This window comes from Grampus griseus, assembly GCF_964374135.1.
Source record: "Grampus griseus genome assembly, chromosome: 18".
Lineage (NCBI taxonomy): Eukaryota > Metazoa > Chordata > Mammalia > Artiodactyla > Delphinidae > Grampus > Grampus griseus.
Genome location: NC_139012.1, coordinates 78,871,101 through 78,896,065, shown reverse-complemented (window position 1 = coordinate 78,896,065; position 24,965 = coordinate 78,871,101). Strand labels below are relative to the sequence as shown.

The following is a 24,965-nucleotide window of genomic DNA, read 5'->3' as shown; positions in this document are numbered from 1 at the left end:
TCCCTTAAATTCTTAATGATGTTTAGTTTTGCTTCTTTTAATTTAACACTGAGTTATTCTCCACAAGGTAACAAATTTCCTTAGTGCCAGAAGCAAATTCAACCGAGTATAAAAACAGAGTACTCAAAAAAACCCGAAAAACAAAAATCCCCGCCTCATTTAGAATTAAAGGTGGTTATTAAACTGCTTCTCTAATGTAAGATCTAACTCCTGAAGGAGACAAGGCCGCCTTTACCGCCGATGCTAGCTCCGTGCAGAGGACAGAGCATTTTTCAAAGGCCATCTGAAATGAAGTAACGGGGCAATGACATTTACATGACTGTTCACAAAGTGCTTTCATATGTTACTACATCTGCACCTCACTACGACTTAAGACGGTCAAGTCCATTTAAGGCAAACGACATCATTATGCCCATTTCACAGATGAAAAAAGGGCCTGAGAGGTGAAGTGACTTCCTCAAGCTGCTTCCAGGCCGCAGGCACCCTGGCGCCCGGCCCTGCCCACTGAGCCCCACAGTCCTCGCCCCAGCCCTGAGCTGGAGAGCACTCTGCACACAGAGCTGGAATGGCAGGCTGTTTCCATCCAGAAACCAGAGTGCTGGTGGCTACGGATTAGTCTTCCTAAAAGCACAAGGATAAAAGGTCAGATAGTTTAGTTCCTAACACTCAACTAACCAATTCTGTGGTCATGGACAACTCAAATAGCCTTCTTTTCTAAGCCTTCAATATGGGTTACCAAAAAAGTGGCTCCAATTAAGAAAAACAGCCAACAATTATCAGATTATAAAATAACAATAACCAATGAAATCTCTCTTAACTATTATTGAAAAATACCTAAGAGGCAGAGAAAATGCCATCTCTGAATAAGTTATGACTTCTGTGATAATTTTTAAAGGAAAGAGATCACTTCCATACATATGTCAGACATAAGGTACTCACAAAACATTTTTTACAAGACTTAAAAATCAATGCTTCATTTTAGGACATACGATGAAGATCCTACACAGAACTAACCAATATTCGCTAAGCGAGCTGAGTACAAATTACATGGTTTTTAAAAAACGATGAAAAAACAACTAAAAGAAACTGTAGAAACCCCCAAAAATAATCTTAATTTTAAAACACTGGAATACGTTATAGTACATTTCCTGTAAGTGATATCATACTTGAAAACAACAGAAAAAACATTAGATTTTCCTCCCACCATTAACAGCCTTGATATTACGGTCAATAATAAAACAACTTATTGCATGTTTTATTTAAGGAAGAAAAATCCAAAGCAAAATCAGAGTTTTCTCTCTGGCTTTATGGAATATCTTTAAAGCCACTTCAGTGGAATGATTATTAATGGAAAATTATAACTGTACAAACCTGCTTATTTTTAAAGGAATTTAAAATATCTAAAGTTCAAGATAGAAAAACTAGGTATTTTTAAAGTAAACACTTACCCAAAATATGCTTGCAAACTGCAAATGGTGATTTTGATTTCCTAAATGATAAGAATATATGCTCAGCATGCTGGCGCTGCTCAGTGTTAACCATGGAAGGTGGTGCCTTGAGATTTAAAAACAAACACAAACACAGAGCACACTTGTTTAATAAGGAAGCTTGAACAATAGCAATCCTTTTACCCACAACAAGAGAAATACTTTCACTTTCAGGGGACTACGGGAGTACAAATTCTTGCTTAATTTTTCTTAAGTAACTATAGTATTTAACTTCATGATAAATATTTAAAATACAGTTTCAGGGAAAAGAAACAAATTCCTGACAAGGTTTGGATCAGAATCCTTTCAAGTTGCCTACATTTAAGAAAGATATATTTATTTAACATCTTTTTGTAATTTTTTAAAAAAACATAGCCTACTCACTGCCTTTTATTCCGAAATATACCACTCCATCTAAACTGACCAAGTTCAAATAATTTCTATTCTTCAGCCCTGGTGAAAATGAATCCAAAATTACTAAAAATTGAACTTCTAAAAACAATCCTTTAAGATAGAAATATTATCAGATAATTCTACCTCTAGTTTTCTAAAATCACTATTAAACCAGAAAAATTAGGAACAGCGAAGTTTGGAGTTTACCAAACTCCTTTCTGAATAATCAATTAATCAGCCAGAAAAGCCAGCCTTCTCTCTCAACAAAAACAGCTCCTAAAAGTCTGCTCAGGTTTTTAAATTCCATTTTGTTCTAACAGTCTTTCTTCCAAAGATAATACTCTTCTGAACAGCGCTACCTAAAATATACATTCCTAAAATATACATTCAAAGGTTATCTTTGACCTTACTGAGACCCATCTGAAGAGAAGGAGAAGAGATTGCTTATACAGCATACAGAACAAAATATCAGATTTCTCAATTTGGGAGGGGAGGGGAGGGTGAGGGGAGTTGGCAGGAAAATAAACCTTTGTTATTGTAACCAATATAAAGTGGGGAAATCATCATTTCAACTGTATTCAAAGACTCTGGAAGATGAAAAACATAACCAGGTATATTAGATTAATATTCATTACAAACTATATCAATTATGCAACATTAGTTACTCTACTTTCAGTTAAAATAGAAAAAAAAGAAGTAAATCCAAGAAAAATTAACTTTGATTCTCTTGCCTAAAGGAATTCTTATAATTAGCTAAAGCCAGTTCAGACTACTATTCCTAATGATATAGCACCCTCTACAGCTCTCTAGATAAAAATGAAAATATTTCCATTAAAGAACTACGTTAAATAGATAACAAGGATACACTGTACAGCACAGGGAATTACGGCCATTATCTTGTAATAACCTATAATGGAATATAATCTACAAAAATACTGAGTATGGGGGCTTCCCTGCTGGTGCAGTGGTTAAGAATCCACCTGCCAATGCAGGGGACACAGGTTTGATCCCTGGTCCGGAAAGATCCCACATGCCGCGAAGCAACTAAGCCCATGTGTCACAACTACTGAAGCCTGCGCGCCTAGAGCCCGTGCTCTGCAACAAGAGAAGCCACACCGCAATGAGAAGCCCGCGCACTACAACAAAGAGTAGTCCCCGCTCGCTGCAACTAGAGAAAGCCCGCGAGCAGCAACGAAGACCCAATGCAGCCAAAATTAAATAATTTATTTAAAAGATAAATAAGAAATGATAAAATCACCTAGAAAAGTAATACAATAACAAAATAAATCAGCACTATTACATTATCCTCAACTTTCTTACTACGTTGCTCAGAGTATAACATGATCTTTCAGCAAGGTATAAATGAAATCTGGGAACACCATCTTTGTAGTCTTTTTTTTTTTTTAAGGTTTCATTGAAGAGTGTTGGGAATTGAGAATTTTCTACCCATAATGACAAAGAGAAAAAAACTGATAAGGAGAGGCATTTCACAATTAAGAGATAAGTCAGAAGCTGAATGCAAAAAGACATACAGCAGCACACTAAACCTGCACAGTCCGAAACAGCAGCCACTAGCCACATTTGTTAAAATTAAATTAAACAAAAAAAAATTCAGTTCCTTGGCTGCACTGGCCACATTTCAAGTGCTTAATAGCACTCGTGTCTGGTGGCTACCACACTGGACAACACAGATTCAGAACATTCCTATCACTGCAGAAAGTTTTAACAGACAAACTCCATTAACGATGATAAAACTAATCTTATAAGTGTAACCTCAGAACTTGAGTCTTGAGATATTGATATTCTAGATCAGTGGTTCTCAACTGAGGCAACTTTGTCCCACAAGGGACATCTAGCAATGTCTGGAGACATTTCTGGTTGCCACACTGGGGAGTGCTATTGGCAACTAGTGTATAAAGGGCAGGGACGCTGCTAAACATCCTACAATGCACAACCCAGCCCAAAACACCAACAGTGACAAAGCTGAGAAATCCTGCCCTAGGTGAATTTTCTCAAACTCAAGAATCAGTGAATGAACAATATACTTCGAAGGACAAAAAGGAAACATGCTATTCTCATCCAGTCAGTCATTACGCTAGAATTACTTTATTACCCAATATTCTGTGACAATAACTGGAACCAACTTGTTTTGCTAAAAGGATATGACAGTATTTTTTACCCTCTTACGATATCTGTGTAAAAAGTTTGCTTGATACAGTTCATTAAAGGATAAATGCTAAAGGCAGGTGTGTATACAAAGATAATAAAAAAAGTAATTGTCTTGCTCATTCTAACTGGTGTCTATAAATCTAAAAATAAAAATGACTCACAATTAGGAAGCAAAAAATATGGTCATCTTCTGTTCATCAATATTATATGCCATTGGGACCTCCCTGGTGGCGCAGTGGTTAAGAATCCGCCTACCAATGCAGGGAACATGGGTTCGAGCCCTGGTCCGGGAAGATCCCACATGCCACGGAGCAACTGAGCCCGTGCACCACAACTACTCAGCCTACGCTCTAGAGCCCGCGAGCCACAACTACTGAGCCCACGTGCCACAACTACAGAGCCCACGCGCCTAGAGCCCGTGCTCCCCAACAAGAGAAGGCACTGCAACGAGAAGCCCGCGCACGGCAACAAAGAGTAGCCCCCACTTGCTGCAACTAGAGAAAGCCCGCGCGCAGCAACGAAGACCCAACACAGACATACATACGTACATATATACATAAATAAATAAAATATTAAATGCCATCAATGTTTTCAAAAGTATTGTTTTGATGATTCTAAAGCAGGAAAAAGAATCAGAATAATAAGCAAAAATGTATTAAAGATTCATCTGATGTCTAGAATCAGTACTACATTTTGAGGGTGAGAATGTAACAACCAGGAGTAGAGACAGGACCCATGAGGAGTATTTGAAACCTGGACTCAATATTTACAGAGCAGAAGATGAACGCAAAGAGATACAGTCACACTCCAGACTCGCGCAGCCCAATATGGCAGTCCCTACCCCCACTGACTATGTAAATTAATTAAAGTAAAAAATTCAGTTCCTCCTCTGCACAAGGCACGTTTCAAGAGCTCAACACCCACATTTGGCTACTGGCCACCACACTGGAGAGTGCAGATATAGAAGACGTTACTCTTGAAGAAATTTAATTAATTCAACAAATATTTACAGAGTGCTTACTATAAGGTTACCTAGATTCATATGATTTGATGCGATGTTATGTGATAGATTAATGTACAAAATAACTGCTATCACTTATAGAGCACTTATTATGTATGAGGCACTATTCTAAACACTTTCCTTTTAATGTAAATGAAATCATTTAATCTACACATTAACTCCCTGGAAATAATTATTTTCCTAGTTTAGAGAAGAAGAAACAGACGCATAGAGGTTAAGTGACTTGCCAAATGTCACACAGCTAGTCATGGAGTGGAGTCAAGAGGAATGCAAACAGTCTGGCTCCAGACTCTCTATGTTCTACTGCTGCTCAATTCCTAAATGTCAACACTGCTCCATGTGTGCTGCCTAGTCTAGCAATAGGGTGATTTTTCTAACATCTTATCTGATTAGGTCACTATCATACTACTGTTGTTTTCTAATTAGTTCTCTAATTCCTGCCACAAATCCACAAAATATAGATAGACCAGCAAGATTGGGGTCAAATAATTTTATATTAAAACATGGATATATTATGGACTAGAATAAAATTTCTATTAACCTTTTCTGAAATATTTTATTTATTTGGCTGTGCCAGGTCTTAGTTGCATAGTTGCAGCACGTGGGATCTAGTTCCCTGACTATGGATCGAACCCGGGCCCCCTGCATTGGGAGTGTGGTGTCTTAACCACTGGACCATCAGGGAAGTCCCTCTATTAACTTTTTAAGATAAAAATTGAGAAATTTTAGCTTATACAAGCTGTTTTGGTGTACTCCCTAGCTCCCGCCAAATATATATTCACTCTCTTTTTACCATAAGAGTCACCTTAGCAGTAAAACAAATTTTAAGAATATTAATATATTCCCTTCCACCCTGGCTTTGTTCAGTCTCATCATCTCTTTGCAGAACAACTTAACAGCCTCCTAACTGGTCTTCCACCTCACGAATTGCTTCCCTCAGATGAGATTTTCACACTGCTGTCAGAGTGAAACCACAGAACCGACATGTCACACTACAGGGTGAGTCCAAGCTAATTATTGTGCAAATAAGACCTTACATAGCCCAGCCCCTGCCTATTTCTCTAGGCTCATCTCCCTTCCCCCTTTATTCATTTCTTTCATTCAACAAATATTACCAAGCAACTATTATGTGCAAACAAGGTCCCTAAACTAACACATATTAGCATCTAGCTAGGGAGACCAACATTCATTAATTAACCACACAAATAAATGTAAAATTCCAGATGGGGCAGGTGTTATCTAAGTATAGGACAGGTGAGTCTCACCTTTCTGAGAAGCTAAGGCAGGCTTTCCTGAGAAAGCGACTATGGGGAGACCTGAAAGATCAGGTGAGAGAGAGGAAGAGCGTTTTAGGCAGAGGGAACAGTGTATGAAAGGTTCTGTGACAGGACCAAGGACAGGAGAGGGAAGGATGGAGAAAGAACTAGTGTGGCTGATGCAGAAAAAAAGATGGGAGAAGGGTCCTCAGAAGCTGGAAATATGGGCTTCCCTGGTGGCGCAGTGGTTGAGAATCCACCTGCCAATGCAGGGGTCACAGGTTCCATCTCTGCTCCGGGAAGATCCCACATGCCACGGAGCAACTAAGCCCGTGTGCCACAACTACTGAGCCTGCGCTCTAGAGCCCTCAAGCCACAACTACTGAGCCCGCACTCCTAGAGCCCGTGCCCCGCAACAAGAGAAGCCACCGCAATGAGAAGCCCGCGCGCTGCAACGAAGAGTAGCCCCCGCTCGCAGCAACTGGAGAAAACCCACGCACAGCAGCAAAGACCCAACACAGCCAAAAATAAATAAATTAAATAAATTTAAAAAAAAAAAAAAAAGGAAGAAGCTGGAAAGATAAAAACTTATCCAAAGCCTCACAAAGGGAAAGCAGTAATAAAACTTCAGTTCAAACCTGGGTAATCTGTCTCTGGAACCCTTCCCTTACAGCATATTTCCATCCACAAATTACGATCAAATGTCCACTATGTGCCAGGCAATGTGCTAGATGCTTCAGACACAACAGTGAGTCACTGATAAACAAAAACAAACAGAATCCATGTTCCCAAGGAGCTTACAATCCAGCAGAGAAGTCAATCATAATCAAATAAGCAGCACAAAACTGTGGATGCCATCAATGTTACTAAAGCAAATGGCGCCATGGGAAGAGAATTTAACCTAGTTCAGAGCGGTCAGACTTTCCTGTCAAAGCAAACACCTACACTGAGATCTGAAAAATTAAATGTCAACTAGGCAAAAGAGGGAGAAGGGTGTTCTAAGCCGAGGGAATCCATGCGTGTAAGGTTCAGGAAGGAGAGAGCAGATCCAACGTGTGGACTGATGCCCAGTCTGCGCAGCCCAAGGCCAGCTTCCTCAATGTGTGACCGGGGCAGTAGCATGGGGCCCAACTCTCCAGAGGGCCCCATGCTTAATGCAATACTCTGCGCTCGCCATCCTGAAATTCTTAATCATTTTATCTCTGAACCTGTGTTTTGTAAGCGAAGCCCAATGGGACAATGGAGCGTGCATGGGAGTAGTGAGGACAGGATGGTGGCCAGGCACACGTGCACGTGTCTCGAGGCAGCCTGGGGCACCGGGTCAAGGTGGCTAGGGTGGGAGCTGGGCCCAAGCAGGCAGCAGCACCCGGACCCATGGCGAGGCCAGCTTGCATCTCCCTCCCCAGAGCCCGTCACTGAGGCACCTGCACAGACATTAACTCTCCAGCCTGAGCACTGTGACAGGAAGTCAGTAAACTTTCTCAGTAAACTACAAAACAAAAATGTACACACGGACACCACAATAAAGCATTTCAGGGAGTTATCAGAATTTTTCATAAAGTTTGATTCTTCTCTCTGGAGACTTCCCTAGTGGCGCAGTGGTTAAGACTCTGTGCTCCCAATTCAGGGGGCCCGGGTTCAACCCCTAGTCAGGGAACTAGATCTCACATGCCACAACTAAGGAGCTGGCAAGATGCAACTAAAGAGCCCACCTGCCGCAACTAAGACCCAGTGCAACCAAATAATAAACAAATATTTTTTAAAAAGAATCTCTGATTTTCAAACTGCTACAGCAAAGCAAACATCTACAGGTTTAGAAATAGAAATTAAATTCAGAGATTGTCACACTCAATGGAGAAGAATGCTATTTTAACATAAAGCTCTGTATGAACCATTTATTAATGAGGAAGACAATTTTACTTTTTTCCTACAATTGAAGATACAACCACAGGATACATAAATGGGCGTTTTTAATTACATACAAATCATTAAGCTACTTGTGGTTTCTTGTATAACCTCTGCAAGTAACAATAACTGTCACAGGAACATTAAAATATTCATAAATTTACACCTAAAATTAAATTCAAACTCACATGAAACTGATTTATGTGAAGAGTTCAATCTTTTTAGAAAAAATGTTCTGCAAGAATCATGAGCTGTAAATGTACTACAATTTACACTTGTAAATAATTATCATCTTCCCTCTGAATCCACAGGTTCCACATCTGAGGATTCAACCAACTACAGATGGAAAATATTTGGGGAAAAAATTCCAGAAAGTTCCAAAAAGCAAAACTTAAATTTGGGACTTCCCTCGAGGTCCAGTGGTTAAGATTCCACACTTCCACTGCAGGGGGCACGGGTCTGATCCCTGGTCAGGGAACTAAGACCCCGCATGCCATGTGGCACAGCCAAAAAATTAAAAAACAAACAAAAAAAACTATCACATATTAGACCCACATTTCTTGAAAGTTCCATAATATTCCACTATACAGAGTACCACGGTTTATTTACCACAATTTCTTCCCAGTAGACATGCACACTGTTTCAGTTCTTTGCTACAGCAAGGTATATAGACACTACAGTAAGTGCTTTTCCCATATGCAAGTATTTCGGGAGGCTGAATGAAGGGGCAGAAGTGGAACAGCTGGGTCAGAGGGCATGCAGACTTTCAAGGCTCCTGTAACACACCTCCAGACCATCTCCCAAACGTGCAGCCTGCTATGCGTCCACACACACTGTCCATCTCCATACATCCACAGCCTGAAATATCGTCTCAATCACAGGGCTGTTTCTGCACTATTCTATTCCAACTTCCCATTCTTTTTCCACGCCAGCACCACAACCCTGCAATTACTGTAGCTTCTGAATACATTTCAATAACTGGTACAAACTCCCCCAAACCCTCCTTTCTTCTTTTTCTTAACGTTTTTTGTTACTGTCATGCAATATTCTTCCAGATAATATATATTTTCTAATTAATCAGTCAAGATTTTCTCCCACCTCAAAAAAGGGTGAGGAGGGAAGAGGGATTTTTACTGATACTACATTCAGTATATAGACTAATGAGGAAGGAACTGCCACCTTAACCAGATTAACTCTTTGAATTGAGGAACACAACCTTCATTTAATTCAGATCTTCTTTTACATTCTTCAAATAAGCGGTCTAGTTTTTGTCACACAAATGTTGTATATTTCTTATTAAATAGTGTCCTACAGTTTATTCCTCCAGTTTTTATTCTTAACAGAATGAGATTTTTTTCCATTTTTAGGCTGACCATTGTTGGTATAAAGGAAATCTTACAATTGGTTTATTTGCCTTATATCTGGCCACCTTACCAAACAATTATTGGTTCTAGTAATAGTTTTTTAGTTAATTTCCTTGGATTTCTTCTTTCTGAATATCACCTGCAAATTATGATCTTTTTACTTTTCTTTCCGATATTTACTTATTTGGCTGCACTGGGTCTTCGTTGCAGCAGGCAGAATCTTTTTTTTTCTTTTTTGTAGTTGCAGCATGCAGGATCTTTAGTTACGGCATGTGAACTCTTAGTTGCAACATGTGGGATCTAGTTCCCTGAAGAGGGATCGAACCCCGGGCCCCTGCATTGGGAGCACGGCGTCTTAGCCACTGGACCACCAGGGAAGTCCCTTATTTCTTTTTCTTATCTTACTGTATCAGCTAGGTCCTCCCCTTCAGAAAGTGTTGAATAATAGTTTTATTAGAACTCCCTATTTTACTCGTAAGACTATCTCCATTTACTGGTGGTTTCAAATAATTATTTTTATCATAGATTTATCATTTCCTAATTTATTGAATTTTTAATCATAAAATGCTGTTAAATTTTATCAGCTGCCTTTTAGGTTATCTATGGATGATTTCAAATGTCTTTCACATTTCTTCTTTGGATCACTGGTTATGTTGCAGTTAGCTGAGTTTGACACAAATCCAACTGCAAAATACAAATTTAATTAAACTGAATTTTAAATAAAAATTTCCCGTTACCTAGTTTTTTGAGAAAAAGAACTGTTAGTGCCAGTCTAATATCTAGCGCCACAGCAGAGATGAAAAGACAAGGTTGAAATAAATAACAATGCTTACACGATACAATGAATCTTTTCAATATGAAAAGTAAATGCTATAAGCAAAATTATTAATTTTATGACGTGCACTATTGATCGCACGCACACACACACACAAAAAGCATTATACCTTATACATAGAAGGGGCTCAGGAAACACTAAATAAATGCTCAACTATTCCCCAAACACACTGCACGTGGTTCTCTCAGGGCTTCACACAAATATATCCCTCTACCTGGGACACCCCTATCCAACTGGAGAACTCCAATTTGTCCTTCATGTCTCCGCTTAAGGATCACATAGGTTTTGAGAAGCCCTCTCTAGGTCCCATCTCAGCCTCAGATAGACGTCCCTCCTCTGTACTCTCACAGAGCAGCAGCATATGCTCCTATTATAACATCACCTAATACTCGCTAATAGTTTTGCCTTTCTTCCCCCTTTAGACTTTTGTTCTCCTTGAAAACAAGGCCTGTTTCTCCTGTCTCCTCAGCATACGTAGCATCATGCCCAGCACACGTGTACTGAAGAAATGCTGCAGAGTAAGTAAATCAAACAAGATGGTAAGGATTTTTCTACAGCACTACATTTTTGCAGATGCTTTTAAAATGTTAACCAAATTCCAAAATAAAAGCCATGAAAGCCAATCATGAATCTCTCTCATTAAAGTTGCATTTAGATTTATTAAAATCCATTCCAGCTTTAAAACAAATATATGAAATTACTTTCCTATAAAGTATCAATTAACATATGTGCTCTGCATTATTTTATATTGTCACTGCACACACTTGTTATGGACAACCCTTTATCCAAGGGAGCCAGGGGAGCAAAACCAAGGAAATTTAAGACAATAAATAAATCACTCTTTGGATTTATGGTTCAAACAAATGCAATATTAATAACAAAAGAATACTAGGTTTCTCCATTATGGTGTCTGTAAAATCCTAACACATCCTTTATTTTATATCTATTCACATAAAGGAGAAAATGGAAATAAACTTCTTTAAAATTCATCCACAATGAAGTCAACAAAGAAAAGTGCAGGAAGATATGGATCACACCATCTCATTTATGTAAAAAAATACATTAGGGACTTCCCTGGTGGCGCAGTGGTTAAGAATCCGCCTGCCACTGCAGGGGACACCTGTTCGAGCCCTGGTCTGGGAAGATCCCACATGCCACAGAGCAACTAAGCCCATGCACCACAACTACTGAGCCTGCGCTCTAGAGCCCGCAAGCCACAACTACTGAGCCCGTGTACCACAACTACTGAAGCCCACGCACCTAAAGCCCATGCTCCACAACAAGAGAAGCCGCCGCAATGAGAAGCCCTCACACCGCAAGGAAGAGTGGCCCCTGCTCGCCCCAACTACAGAAAAGCCCGCGCACAGCAATGAGGACCCAATGCAGCCAAAAATAAGCAAATAAATTGATTGATTATTTTAAAAAAGGACATATGTGTGCTCTTACATGCTCAGAGATCTTCAAGATGGATACCCAAGGAACAGTGACCTCTGAAGAGAGGAGATGGGGGCTTAGGGAGCCTTTACTTTCCCCATATACCTTTCTGCACAGCTTGAATTTCTTACTATTCAGAAAGGCATTGATAAGATTTTTTTAAATCAAGGATAATATTTACAGTGTATCATTTATACAGAAAGCACTACATAATGTATATTGTAAAAGCATAGGAAATAAGGTCACAGTATATTCAAACTTAATACAGATTGCTTAGGAAAGGGGACTGAGAGTGGGGAAAGGAGGGAACACTTGTTATTCTGTACATTGTGTGTTGTTGATGTACTTTAAAATAACATGTTCCAGTATTACTGTCATAATTTGTAAATGACATAAAATGTATCAGCAACACCAAATTTTCAGGTCTGTAACTGTAACCTGCTATAAGTTCTTACAGTCACTCTCACTGCTGAGAATGTCAGCACAGAAGTGTGGTCCACTTTACTTACTCTGTATGTATTTAATATCCTCTCAAAAACGCATGGTTAGGTATCTTAAGCAGAAGCCAACAACTGGAATCTTTTTGGAACAGAAAATTTCAAGACCTATTTAAACAATGCTCCATTTGCACACTGTTTTCAGAATAGATGGCGTCACGTGCATACTGTTACTAATTTACAAAAGCCCTTCCTCATTCTAGTTTGTTCACCTTCAAATTTATTTTCCAGCAAGTAACCTCACTGTCTTGAATCAGAAGACTAAGCAGTATTCACAAACATGTACAGAAAATGCTCCCTATTACTACTTTGGGGGTGGGGGGCGGGGAATCAGGCTTTATGTTGAGACCTACATCTCTAAATCCCATAAACATCTTTTTTACTCTAAAGGTCTAATATACTACTTTATTGGCAGCTTATCCAATAACCTAAAGAGGAAAGAATATAGGTGTTCACAGTGAAGCAACTGCAATAACCAAAAACACATTTTGAAATTTCCCATCAAGCAATAAAATTTAACATTTATAGTATTATAATATGTTGACTTTGAGAAGTAACATGGTTGAGTAAGTAAATTTTAAAAGAGTTCTGAAATGGGAGTCTGGTGATCTAGGTTCTGGATCACTCTTATCACAAATTTGTTCTGTGACCTACCTTTGGCAAGTCACTTCTACCTCTTTGAACCTCAGTTTCCCCATCCGTAGAATGGAAGGCAAAACACTTAAACTAGATTTTTTTTTCAGGGTCTCTATTTCCTGAGAGAGGCTGATAAAAGCTATAAACCCTATTACCAAAAATGTTATGTCTGCACCCAAAAATTTACTTACAATTCCCTTCTAATACCCATCGTGAACTCCCTAAGACCTCTGCATGAAAAGATCTCCTGAGATTGTTTTACACACTAAAACTCCAAGCTGATTTTCATGAAAGAAATATATGGACTACCAAATGGAAAAATTAAGCAAAAATAATCGTGAAAGACATCACTAATTTCTTTGAATCCCAAAACATAGTAACAGCTAAAATACACAGCAGTTTTCTACAAACAAGATTTCCTCAAGGACTTCCCTGGCGGTCCAGTGGTTAGGATTCCACGCTTCCACCGCAGGGGGCACGGGTTTGATCCCTGGCCGGGGAACTAGGGCCTCACAAGCCGCGTGGCGTGGCCAAAAAAAAAAAAAGAAAAAAAAAATTTCCTTAGAGGGATATCCATCCGACCCACAGACCCGATAAATGCTACGATCACCTGTTCTTTTTTTTTTTAATCTTCTAATGCTAAGTAACTGAAGGAGATTTGACAATCTTAGCTATCCCCAAATTAATGAATCTACCTGCTTTCTAGTCCCACTACCCCACAGGCCAAGAACCACAGGCTGATAACAGACAAAGCTGAGCTGGAGTCCCCACTCTGCTACTTGCCTTGAAAATCCGGGTAAATTACTTAGCATCTACACGTTTCAGTCCCTTAGTCCAGAAAATGGAAATGAAAGTAATAACTACCATAGTCACTGATGATTAAATACGGTAATATATGCAAAGTGTTTGCATAGTGCCTCACACACGGTAAGCACCCGATAAAATGTGAGCTATTATTGTTAATTATAATAAAATGGAATGCAGCTTTCATACTGAGAAATCATGCAGTAAGCGCTACTCTTCCACATTTTTAAATAGTAAGTGGACACTTCCAAAAAGGAATTTCCTTTTTTTTTTTTTTCCAGCCGTGCTTCGGGGCTTGTGGGATCCTAGTTCCCTGACCAGGGATGGAACTCGGGCCCCCTGCAGTGGAAGCATGGAGTCCTAACCAATGGACCGCCAGGGAATTCCCAGGAATTTCCTATTTTTAATCACATTTTTTTCAATACTCTTATGGAAAGATTTAAAAGTACGTAAATGGATACCTATACAACACATATGAGAGGTGGTAAGGTAGAGTAGAAAGAGAGCGAGTATTAGAGCCAGACAGATGCGAGTTCTAGACCTAATTCAGCCACTTAGTAATTACATAACCTGGGCCACCTTAAGCTCTCTCTCAACCTTGTAAGGCGGCTGCAAGGGTTAACAAAGCATGTAAAGCATCAAGCACAGCATCTGGCAGGCAATGTGCACTCAATTAACAGTATTTATTCCGATTCTTCTCAGCTACTCCCTTATAGGTGATAAAACTAGCTTTGCCAGGGAAGACAGAAGGTCCTAGCAAGCACAAATGCTAATTAATACTCAGGCCAGGGGGCTTCCCTGGTGGCGTAGTGGTTGAGGGTCCACCTGCCGATGCAGGGGACGCGGGTTCGTGCCCCAGTCCGGGAAGATCCCACATGCCGCGGAGTGGCTGGGCCCGTGAGCCAAGGCCGCTGGGCCTGCGCGTCCAGAGCCTGTGCTCAGCAACGGGAGAGGCCACAACAGTGAGGCCCGCGTACCGCAAAAAAAATAATAAATAAATACTCAGGCCAATGATGAAGGGCACATTTTTACCTTTTCGACCTTAGAACTAAAGCAGTGTTTTGGGGGTCACATACTCCTTCCAAAGTCTAATGAAAATGGGGCCTCTAGCTCCTAGAAATTTTTCGGATATTTCAGGAAACGCTGTAAGTCAGAGATTTTAAGAACTTTGTATTTAGGGGGAATCGTAGCTAGTTTTTTCTGGACTTAACTTGGAAGAGTCTGAAAACGTTCTCTAAGTCAGTTTTTGTGACAAAACGATGCACCTAACTTCGCTCATAATGCAGCAAGTAAATCCTGCTTTTAATTAGGCTTCTCAGTTTCATGAGCTAAATTTCATGAGCTACCTGGTGTTGTGTGTGAAAACAAAACTTGAGAAAAGGAACTACAAACTATGCTAGAATTAGTTCAAATATTTTAAACTATGATGCTTGAACACATAACCCAAACACCGAACCAAAAGGGGAAAAAAGGTGCAAAAAGGTAACGAAGCTGGCTACATTCAATTCTTAGAAAGGCTGTGTCAATTCAAGAAATCAAATAAGCCTCTAGCTTCCAAAGAGATCTACAAGCACGGAAGTCATGATTTACAAAAAACAAAACTGAGCCAGCAAATACAGTTTACTGAGTAACTAAATATGGTTTATCCTTACTTCTACTCCCTGCGTGGAAGGCTTCAACTCCTCGAGTAGGTAAATAACCTACTCACTAAATTGCTCTGTTCACTGTACTGTAAGGGGAAGAAAGAAGTCAACGAGGACCGTAGACCCAACTCTTCTCAACGCGCGACCCGCACAGAGCTCAGTACTAGACAAAGTTTTGCCCCAATGACCTTGGTCCCTAAGATTCCCCTCCCTCCCGCCCGCCCGCCCGCCGGTCCTTCCACGTGCGGCCGACTGCGGTTGCCCAACCGTGGCTGCAGGCCGGAGAAAGCACTCGCGGACCCGAAGGCACGAGGGGAACGAGCGCTGCTAACAGCACCGGGGCCGGGCCAGCCCTCGGCCAGCACCCACCCCCCAGCGGCGCGCACAAGCCCCCGACCTCGCGCCCGCCTCTCCCCGACCCCGCGCGGGAGGGCTGGGGCGCAAGAAGCCCTTTTCCTTCGGCTCCCCACTCCGCTGCGCGGCGGGGGCGCCGGACACCCAGCAAAGGGACAGTCCGGCCAGGGGCACGGAGGCAGGCGCACAGCCGGAGGGAGAGTCCTGCGCCACGCCAGCCGCCCCCTCCAGCCCCGGGCTCCCGGGAGGCCGCGGCCGGCCGCCAGCCCGGCGGGCGCCAAGGCCGAGCGCAGCAGGGCCGCCGGAGGCAGCAGACGCGGGGCGCGGGGACGCGGCCACTCACCATCAGAACTTTGGCCGCGTTCTCCAGCTGAGCGATCACTTCTGGGGGCCCCAGCGCCGCCGCCATCATGGTCTCTCTTCAATGACGCGCCATGCGCTGCATTCTGGGAGCGGGCGCCCGGCCGGCCAATCGCGCGGCGCCCCGGGCTCGCGCGCTCCCGCCGGAGCCGTCGCCGCCGCCGACGTCGACGCGGGGTCGCGGGGTTAGGGCTGCGGGCGCGCGGCGGGGTGCTCCCGTGCCCTGGGCCGGTCCCCGCCTGCCCGCCTGCCGCCCGCCGCCCGCCACCCGCCGCCCGACCCGGGGGCGCCTCCGGCCCGAACGTGTCCTCTGCGGTCGCGTTCCATCCGGGGCAGGGCGGCCTGCGGGACTAGAAGTGCCTGCGACCCCGCGGAGCGCGCGTCCTCCCCGCTCGCGTCCCCCCCCCTCACACAGCCCCGAGCTGCGGGCACCGGACGGGGACGAGGCCGGAGCCCCCTCGGCGGGCAGTCTAGCTTCCGGAGTCGGTGGAGCGCGCCGCCCCCGCTGTGCCGTGTGGGGACCTCGCAGCAGCGATGTTCGGTGTGGAGCCTGGAGGGAAGGTCCGTTAGGGGACCTCGGAACCCACTCTTCCTCCCCTCACTGTTTCAGCGCTCACACCAGCTCCAACTGCTGGAAACCTTGTTCTGTTCTGAGCTGACACGTACTTACGCGTAGGTTTCTAGCTCTTGGTGCTGTTCTGCTTCTTGGGGCTGCACAGAAAGTCACGTTCATTTCAGTGTTCGTTAAGTTTCCTCTGTTAACGTCTTCCTTTATCTCTTCTTTCAGTGGTAAATAAGCCATACTTTGGGGTTTTCCCTTTTTTATGTCCCTGCAACAGAATTGCATTATTAGCTCCATTGAAAAACGGGTTTCTTATATTGGGCATCTCTACAACTTGAAGTTGAGGAAGTGAATTAACAAGGCTTTCATTGCTTGAGAAACGAAGTACCTTTTATTTCGTTACAAAAGGGCAAAGTGAGTGCAGTGAATGGCCTTTTTTACTTTAAGAATTGTGTGAAACTAGGTGGTTAACATGTAGTAGGCATTCAATAAATACTTCACTAAGTACAGGCGTCTGGACTTAACGATTTTTCGACTTCTTGATGGTGTGAAAGCGTTACACATTCATTGGAAGCCGTGCTTCGATTTTTGATCTCTTCCGGGGCTGCGATGTGCGGTCCCGATGCGCTGTCCGATATACCCTCGTGGGGCACAGCGCCCAGTCAGCCGCACAATCACGAGGGTGAACCACTGGTACCGTTAAGACCATTCTGGTTTTTACTTTCAGTACGGTGTTCAACAAACTACATGAGACAGTCAACACTTTATTCTAAAACAGGCTCTGTGTCAGATGATTTTGCCCAACTGTAGGCTAATACTAAGTGTTCTAACCAGGTTTAAGGTAGGGGAGGCTAAGCTGTGATGTTTGGTAGGTTCGATGTATTAGAAGCATTTTCACCTTAGGATGTTTTCAACTTACGATGGGTTTATTGGGACATAATCCCATCCTAAGTCAAGGAAGATCTTTATAAAGCAACCTACAAAAAGATTACAAAATGTCTCTACCCACTACAAATAGTAATTACGGCAGTTCCATGATATATCTGCAAAAGTGTAGACAAATGAGTATTTTGTGACATTAAATGTTTGAGGCTTATGATGCTTCAGATTGGGCCCTGTGTTCCAAAGCATTTGTTTTGTGCAATTACATAAGAACTTTACATCTAGACACTCTTTAAGAAAGAGGAAGAAGGAAAAGTAATGTGAGAATGAGTATGCTTCCTATCAAATTAGCATTTTGAAGTTACATCTCCCATAATGGAGCCATGAATTTTAGGGCAGAGTTGTAGAATTTCACTGTTGGAAGATTCTAGAATTTGCCCACTAATTTAACCTCCCCTCCAATGCCTGACTCTTGTTATTTCTTGGTTTACTATGCAACAGTAGCGCTCTCCTGGGGGTGCGGGACGGGGTAAGGAGTAGTAGTCCAGCCTAGCCACAGGCTCTTCATATCCTGAAGTAGAAGGGAAGAAAGTTGCGCAAATTCCAATAATTTCTCACTAGACACAAAAGAGAAATATTTATGGCCTAAAATCTGCTCGAAGTGTTCCTGGAATCAAAAACATTTCACAGATAGTACATCCCCTGTACTTTTAGGGTATGCCTTTAACACCTATGATGTCATGGGGTGCAAAATTATTCCTACTTATTCTTAACCAAAAGTGATTAGTTGAGTATATTATATATTTCTCCTTGGAAACAGGTTTGGTTTGGGTTTGTTTGTTTTTGTCAAGTCATAAACATCTTGTCAACATAAACATATTGATGAAATACCTTAGAGCAGCAGTTCTCAAAGTGTGGCCTGGGGACACTTGTTAAGTCCCAGAATACCTAGTAGGTCCCTAAGATCCTATCAGAGGGTCTTGGGTCAAAAGAATTTTCATATGGCTATCATCCTATCAGTAATTACTTTAAATTGACAAAGAAATCAAAAGACATAGACTGGGGGCTTCCCTGGTGGCGCAGTGGTTAAGAATCTGCCCGCCAGTGCAGGGGACAGGGGTTCAAGCCCTGGTCCGGGAAGATCCCACATGCCGCGGAGCAACTAAGCCCGTGCGCCACAACTACTGAGCCTGCGCTCTAGAGCCCACGAGCCACAGCTACTGAGCCCGCGTGCCACACTGCTGAGGCCTGCGCGGCTAGAGCCCGTGCTCCACAACAGGAGAGGCCACTGCAATGAGAAGCCCACGCACCACAACGAAGAGTAGCCCCCACTCGCCGCAACCAGAGAAAGCCCACGCGCAGTAACGAAGACCCAACGCAGCCAAAAATAAACATAAAATAAACACATTTATTTTAAAAAACTTTAAAAATAGACATAGATTGGCTAAAGGGATGAAAAACAGGATCGAACTATATGCTCCCTCTTACCACTTCTATTCAACATACTAATGGATGTGCTACCCAGAGCAATTAGGCATGATAAAGAAATAAAAGGCAACCAAATTGGAAAGGAAGAAGTAAAATTATCTCTGTGCACAGATGATGTGATCCTATATATAGAAAATCCTAAAGATTCCACAAAAATCTGTTAGAACTAATAAATGAATTCAGCAAAGTTGCAAGACACAAAATCAATTTTAAAAAATCAGTTGCATTTTTATATACCAACAACGAACCATCAGAAAAGGAAATTAAGAAAATAATTTCACGCAAATCAAAACTACAGTGAGGCCCTTACATGAATATAGATGAATTATGCAACAGAGTGCGAGATTATTCTATTTTACTTGAGAGACTCCATAGAAGAACAAAATCTCTCTTTTAGAAGGCATCTCTAAAGCCCAAATTAGATGGGAACACTTAATTCCTTTTGATATAGAAGACACCTGATCTAGAAAGTGTTAAGGGATCTTATAACCCAAAGTTCTGAAACCTTTCAAGGTAGCAGTATAGAACCAAAAGTATTATGGTATCAAATTATAGGAACTTAATATATTTCCCCAGAAACAGAAACATGAGACCAAAAGGGAAATATGTCTTTAAAATAGTTCTCTTGTACATAAAGTGTATTTCTGCACATATGATATGTCTGTGAAATGTTACTCTTTGGAGTTCTTAAATACTAAATACTTGATTAATATAGCACAGTGTTGATGTGTGTATATCGAAGTAATTGCAAAACGTAGTCCGTGGCTTTATCCCTCCTGCTCTCACAACCTATCATCTTGAAATTTATTTCTGAACCACTTTACTTTTACAACATGAAATCAAGACTTTCTCACGCTGTTGAACCCTATTCAGCAGGGTGGCACCATAATTATAGAGTCTATTTTTCTTTTTCTTTCTTTTTAAAATTTGTATGATATGTAAGAACTTAGCAACTCTCCTATTAAGTAAAATGCTTCTAATCAATAACCAAGTACAATACGCCACCTTCCTTATAAAGCTCAACATTATAAGACATCCATCCCATTACAATTTTTTGAGATTGTGATAAAGACCTCTGTTTTTCCAGACAAATCTCTGGAATTGTCCCTACGACCCAACAACCTAAAGGCATGAGTTGTTCACAGATTCCCAAAGGCTGTAACCGAGCCTCCTGCTGCTGGGAGTCCTCCTGACGCCCTGGCCAGAGACTCCGGCTAAGGAGTGACCATCTGAAAGGCTGCCATACCGTTCAAGAGAGCATGATGTCATTGCACGGGAAGGCCACCGAAGAGCAGGGGCTTCCGGGCCCAGAAGATGGAAACTGCGGGCGCCTCGGGGCAAGACTGAGAAAGTGTCATGGAGAGGTGGCAGCAGGGGTGCTGCTGGCCGTCAGGGTCAGAGCCCGGGGCCCCGGCAGAGCTGAGGGTGGAGGCAGCAAGGGGATCGGAGGGGGGCCAAGGTCCCCTCAAGCAGGCCTGATGGGGCTCTTAAATGACTTCAGAGGGCTGACATCCAAGGACGACATGGCCCGGCTTCTGCTGTGAGTCCCCAGGAACTGGGCCAGGAGGAGGCCCCCCAGGGACGGGGTTGGTTTGTCTCAACAGCAATTGCGACTCTGTCCCTGCCCCTGCCACAGGGGCTCGAGCGCTGCGACCCAGGAACCGACAGTGACGCCTGGGCTGGTTTTGACAGAACAAGGGCTGGTGGAGGCTATCCCTGCTGGGTGTCCCTGGGAATAATCACTAGGCCCCCAAGAGAGGGTCTGGGGCTTTGTCAGCAGAGCTCTGCTTTGTTCTTCACGTTTGAAGCCAACGGGTAATTTGAGAAAGTGGGGATTTAATTTATAAATGTCTTGAAGCAGCTTCTGTTCATGTTCTTGATGTGTTTGGCCTTGTCCTCTGACCCGCAGGAGCTCTGGGCCTGGGGGCAGAGGTGTCCTGCCATCTCCACCCAGCTGTCTTCTCACTTTGAGCCCTGAGAGCATCCTCCAACCAGACACAGGTGCCATTAACACTGGCACTTGGACCCTCTGACCTGAGGTTTTTTTTGTTGTTTTTTTTTTCTGAGGACTTTCATAGGCAGTATTTTGTATGAACCTGACAATGCCTTATAAAGTAAGCAGAATTTAGCTCCTTTATATAGATGAAGAAACAAGTTTACAAAGGACAAGTTATTAATTAGTGGAGTTAGGAAGGAACTGGACTTTTAATTTTATTTATTTATTTATTTATTTATTTATTTATTTTATTTATTTATTTATGGCTGTGTTGGGTCTTCGTTTCTGTGCGAGGGCTTCCTCTAGTTGTGGCGAGCGGGGGCCACTCTTCATCGCGGTGCGTGGGCCTCTCACTGTCGTGGCCTCTCTTGTTGCGGAGCACACGCTCCAGATGCGCAGGCTCAGTAGTTGTGGCTCACGGGCCTAGTTGCTCCGCGGCATGTGGGATCTTCCCAGACCAGGGCTCGAACCCGTGTCCTCTTCATTGGCAGGCGGATTCTCAACCACTGCACCACCAGGGAAGCCCTGACCTGAGTATTATGTGTCATTATTGATGGCAACTTTCAATATTTTGCCAAACATTCCAAAATATTCTGGTCTTTTTAAAGCCTCTGGTCTCATTTTTATCCTCCTCAGTTCTTCCTGGGAGGATGGGCTCTCCCTGCAGGGTCTTCTGGATCCATCCCTCTACCTGCTGGACAAAGCCCTGTGTCATCAGCGTGGACCTGATGCCAGCAAAACAGGTAAACCCGGCAGCCACGGGGGGCGAGGGGCCTGCCTCACAGAGGCCCAGAAGGAGCGCTGTTAACTCCTCTCCCGACCTGACAGCTCAGCCAGCAGCCTGCTCAGTGGGGCCGTCAGTACTTGTTAGGAGTGTGAAGGAGGGCTTCCCTGGTGACACAGTGGTTGAGAATCTGCCTGCCAATGCAGGGGACACGGGTTCGAGCCCTGGTCCGAGAAGATCCCACATGTTGCGGAGCAACTAAGCCCATGAGCCACAACTACTGAGCCTGCGCTCTAGAGCCCGCTAGCCACAACTACTGAGCCCGTGTGCCACAACTACTGAAGCCCGCGCGCCTAGAGCCCGTGCTCCACACAAGAGAAGCCACCGCAATGAGAAGCCCGCGCACCGCAACCAGAGAAAGCCCGCGCACAGCAATGAAGACCCAACACAGCCAAAAATAAATAAAATAAATAAATTTATATTAAAAAGAAAGACCGTGAAGGATCCAAAACGAAACTTTGAGAACCGCCGCACTGGTGAATGCAGCCATCTGGAAGCACGTCCTCCGGTTTGTCTGGTTGGAAGGAACACAGCATTTGGCAAGCGCTGCTTGCTTGCTTTTCTAACAACCTTGGCCAGTCTGGTCCCACGGTCCCCACGACTGCCACCCTCAGCTGGAGCCACATCCCTGCCTCCTGTGATGACTGCAGTCCTGTGTACCCTCCAACAAAGCGCAAGCCCACCCCTTCTCAAAGACAGCCCCCGCCGGCTCGCCCGACTGTGTCCCCGCACTGTTTACGTAAAAGGAAAAGTCACGTTTCAGGTAAAACTCTGTTCTTTCCGTAGCCTTAAAATAATCTGCTCTCCGAGTCTGAGGAAAGTAATGACTAGAGAACTTACTCATTGAATCAGCTAATCCCATCTGCTTCATACTGTTCGTCCTGCAAAAAACTTGTGACAAATTTATGTAGAGACTCCCATGGCTTTTAAAACATTCAAGCTTCCATTTGAAGGGTTCAACATGTGCCAGGTGGCGCTCAATGTACACACTGAACACAGTGCTGTCCGACATATTTCTGTTGACTCAATGTGTGATGCACAAGTAGTAGGTACCCACAGTAGTTCAAGAACAGAGTAAGCCACGCCATTCCAGGGTCCCCTGACAACTGTCTAGTTTTTAAATTGTGGGGAGGAGGGAAGGGGAAGGACACATAATGCAGATTTGCCTTAACATAGAAATCTGCACAGTATTTATCACTTCTAAGTGACTGTGTAGGTTCAACAGCACCTTCCCAGCATATATAGATATAAAAAGAAATAAAGAAAACATTGCATGGATAAACAACAAGGCCCTACTATATAGCACAGGGAACTATATCCAATCTCCTGAGATAAACCATAATGGAAAAGAATATTTTAAAAAATGTATATATATGTATAACTGAGTCACTTTGTTGTACAGCAGAAATTAGCACAACACTGTAATCAACTATACTTCAATTTTTTAAAAATGTGAAAAGAAAACACTGCAATTTGCGGGTGGTTTAGTAATAATCCCTACTTTCCTCTCCACGGAAAGGGCACGCCAAGACATCTTGTGAGCCCTCAAGGTGAGCGCAAATCTCAGTTGCAAAAGCATCCAGCTCCCTCTGCTGTCTGTTGGTTGAACTTGGAACTCAGAGAACCTATGGTACCTTTTGGACTAAAACTCTGTATAGAATTCAGGATAAATTATTACTGGAGTAGGCACAGGCGAGTCTGTTCTGTATGTATATTCCAGAGCAAAGGAAATCAAACCACCAAACACATTTGCACAAGAGCATTTCTATATATATTCTTACTATTATATTCAATACTATCTGTTTTTGTTTCAGCTGTGATCATATAACCTCTTATTGCGAAGAAATGACTTGCAACATTTATTTATATCTATTTAGTACAAATTACATGGGCCAGAAGAGAAACATGAAAAAAAAATCTGCTAAACAAAATTCAGATGATCTCTGGAAGTTATTTGTGGAAGATCAGAGCAGAGTAGCCAAACCCACCTATGGAGTTCTAAAGCCTCTAGGTGTGAAGCCCCACTTATCCAAACAACTAGCCACTTCAATAGAAAATCCCCAAGCTGCCGAGATGATGCCCTGGGGCCACCTCTGCCTTGAACTGAAGCCTTCATCTTCTGTTCATCAGCTCTTTAAGGTCACAATTCTGGGGGAAAAACAACTAATTTAATTAGGAAGAAAACTTGCAGCTGTATTTAGGGCAACAATTTTATTTTCTTTCCCTAGCTTTAAACTATTTTTCATTCCAAGTACTAAAGCCTTCTTGAAATCATCAAGGTGGATTCTAGTTATTTCTCCTTAATTAAAGTAAATAATAATTTAAAAAATACTCATAGATCCACTTATAAAGTGCATTATCTTAGTTTCTATATTGTTCCTCTGTTAATACCTATATACCTGGTGTATTTCACCTACATTATTTTACTAGTTCCTAAGGACCCCAGATTAATTGGAAAAGACAGGTTTATTTGGAAAAAGGAATCTTTTATATTTTTATACAACAATCACTCTTTGGGTAAAAAAAGTGAAGTGATCCAAGAAAAAGCAACTCTATGGGAACAACCTTTTCTTGAAGTCCAGATCATAGCTGATGTGTGACTGTTTGGGACCCTGTGGGGCCTTCCCAGGACAGACAGACAAACAGACAGACAGACACACACACACACACACACACACACACCACACACCACACACACACACACACTCCCCCATCCCCGCTATGCCCTCCACCTGCCTCTTGTCTGTAGAGAAACCTTTGCCTCATAGGTCTTCCCCGAGTTCCAAAGAGTAAATTAATCAGAGAAGTGAGAAAATGCAGAAAGAAAGGAAAACAGTCAAGCAAGACAAAACGATAATAGTTTAGCCATTAAACGAAGTCAAGGACCTTTAGTTCCTCCTCCAGGGCTGTAGATCATATTCTGAGCCATGTTCTTTGAGCTCTTTTGCAGATACTAAAACCCCCTCCGGGTGGGAGAAGTTAACTGCATGCTGCCCACAAGCACGGAGACCCCAGACCAATTGGAACCAGAAATTTGATGATGTTGACCCCCAATTACCTCACCACCAACCAATGAGAAGAACGTCCACGAGCTG

The 24,965-nt window shown here is 42.7% G+C and overlaps 1 protein-coding gene across 1 annotated transcript in view; it reads right to left on the bottom strand.

Moving 5' to 3' along the window:
* XPO4 (exportin 4) overlaps positions 1–16,210 on the bottom strand; it is a gene marked incomplete at its 5' end in the record, with an annotated part of 103,334 nt that extends 87,124 nt beyond the window's left edge. Inside the window, 2 exons of the mRNA XM_082675474.1 lie at positions 1,449–1,554; positions 16,142–16,210. Of these exons, the coding sequence (XP_082531600.1) occupies positions 1,449–1,554; positions 16,142–16,210 (175 nt within the window). The remainder of the gene's footprint in view (positions 1–1,448; positions 1,555–16,141) is intronic.
* Positions 16,211–24,965: the final 8,755 nt, after the last annotated feature.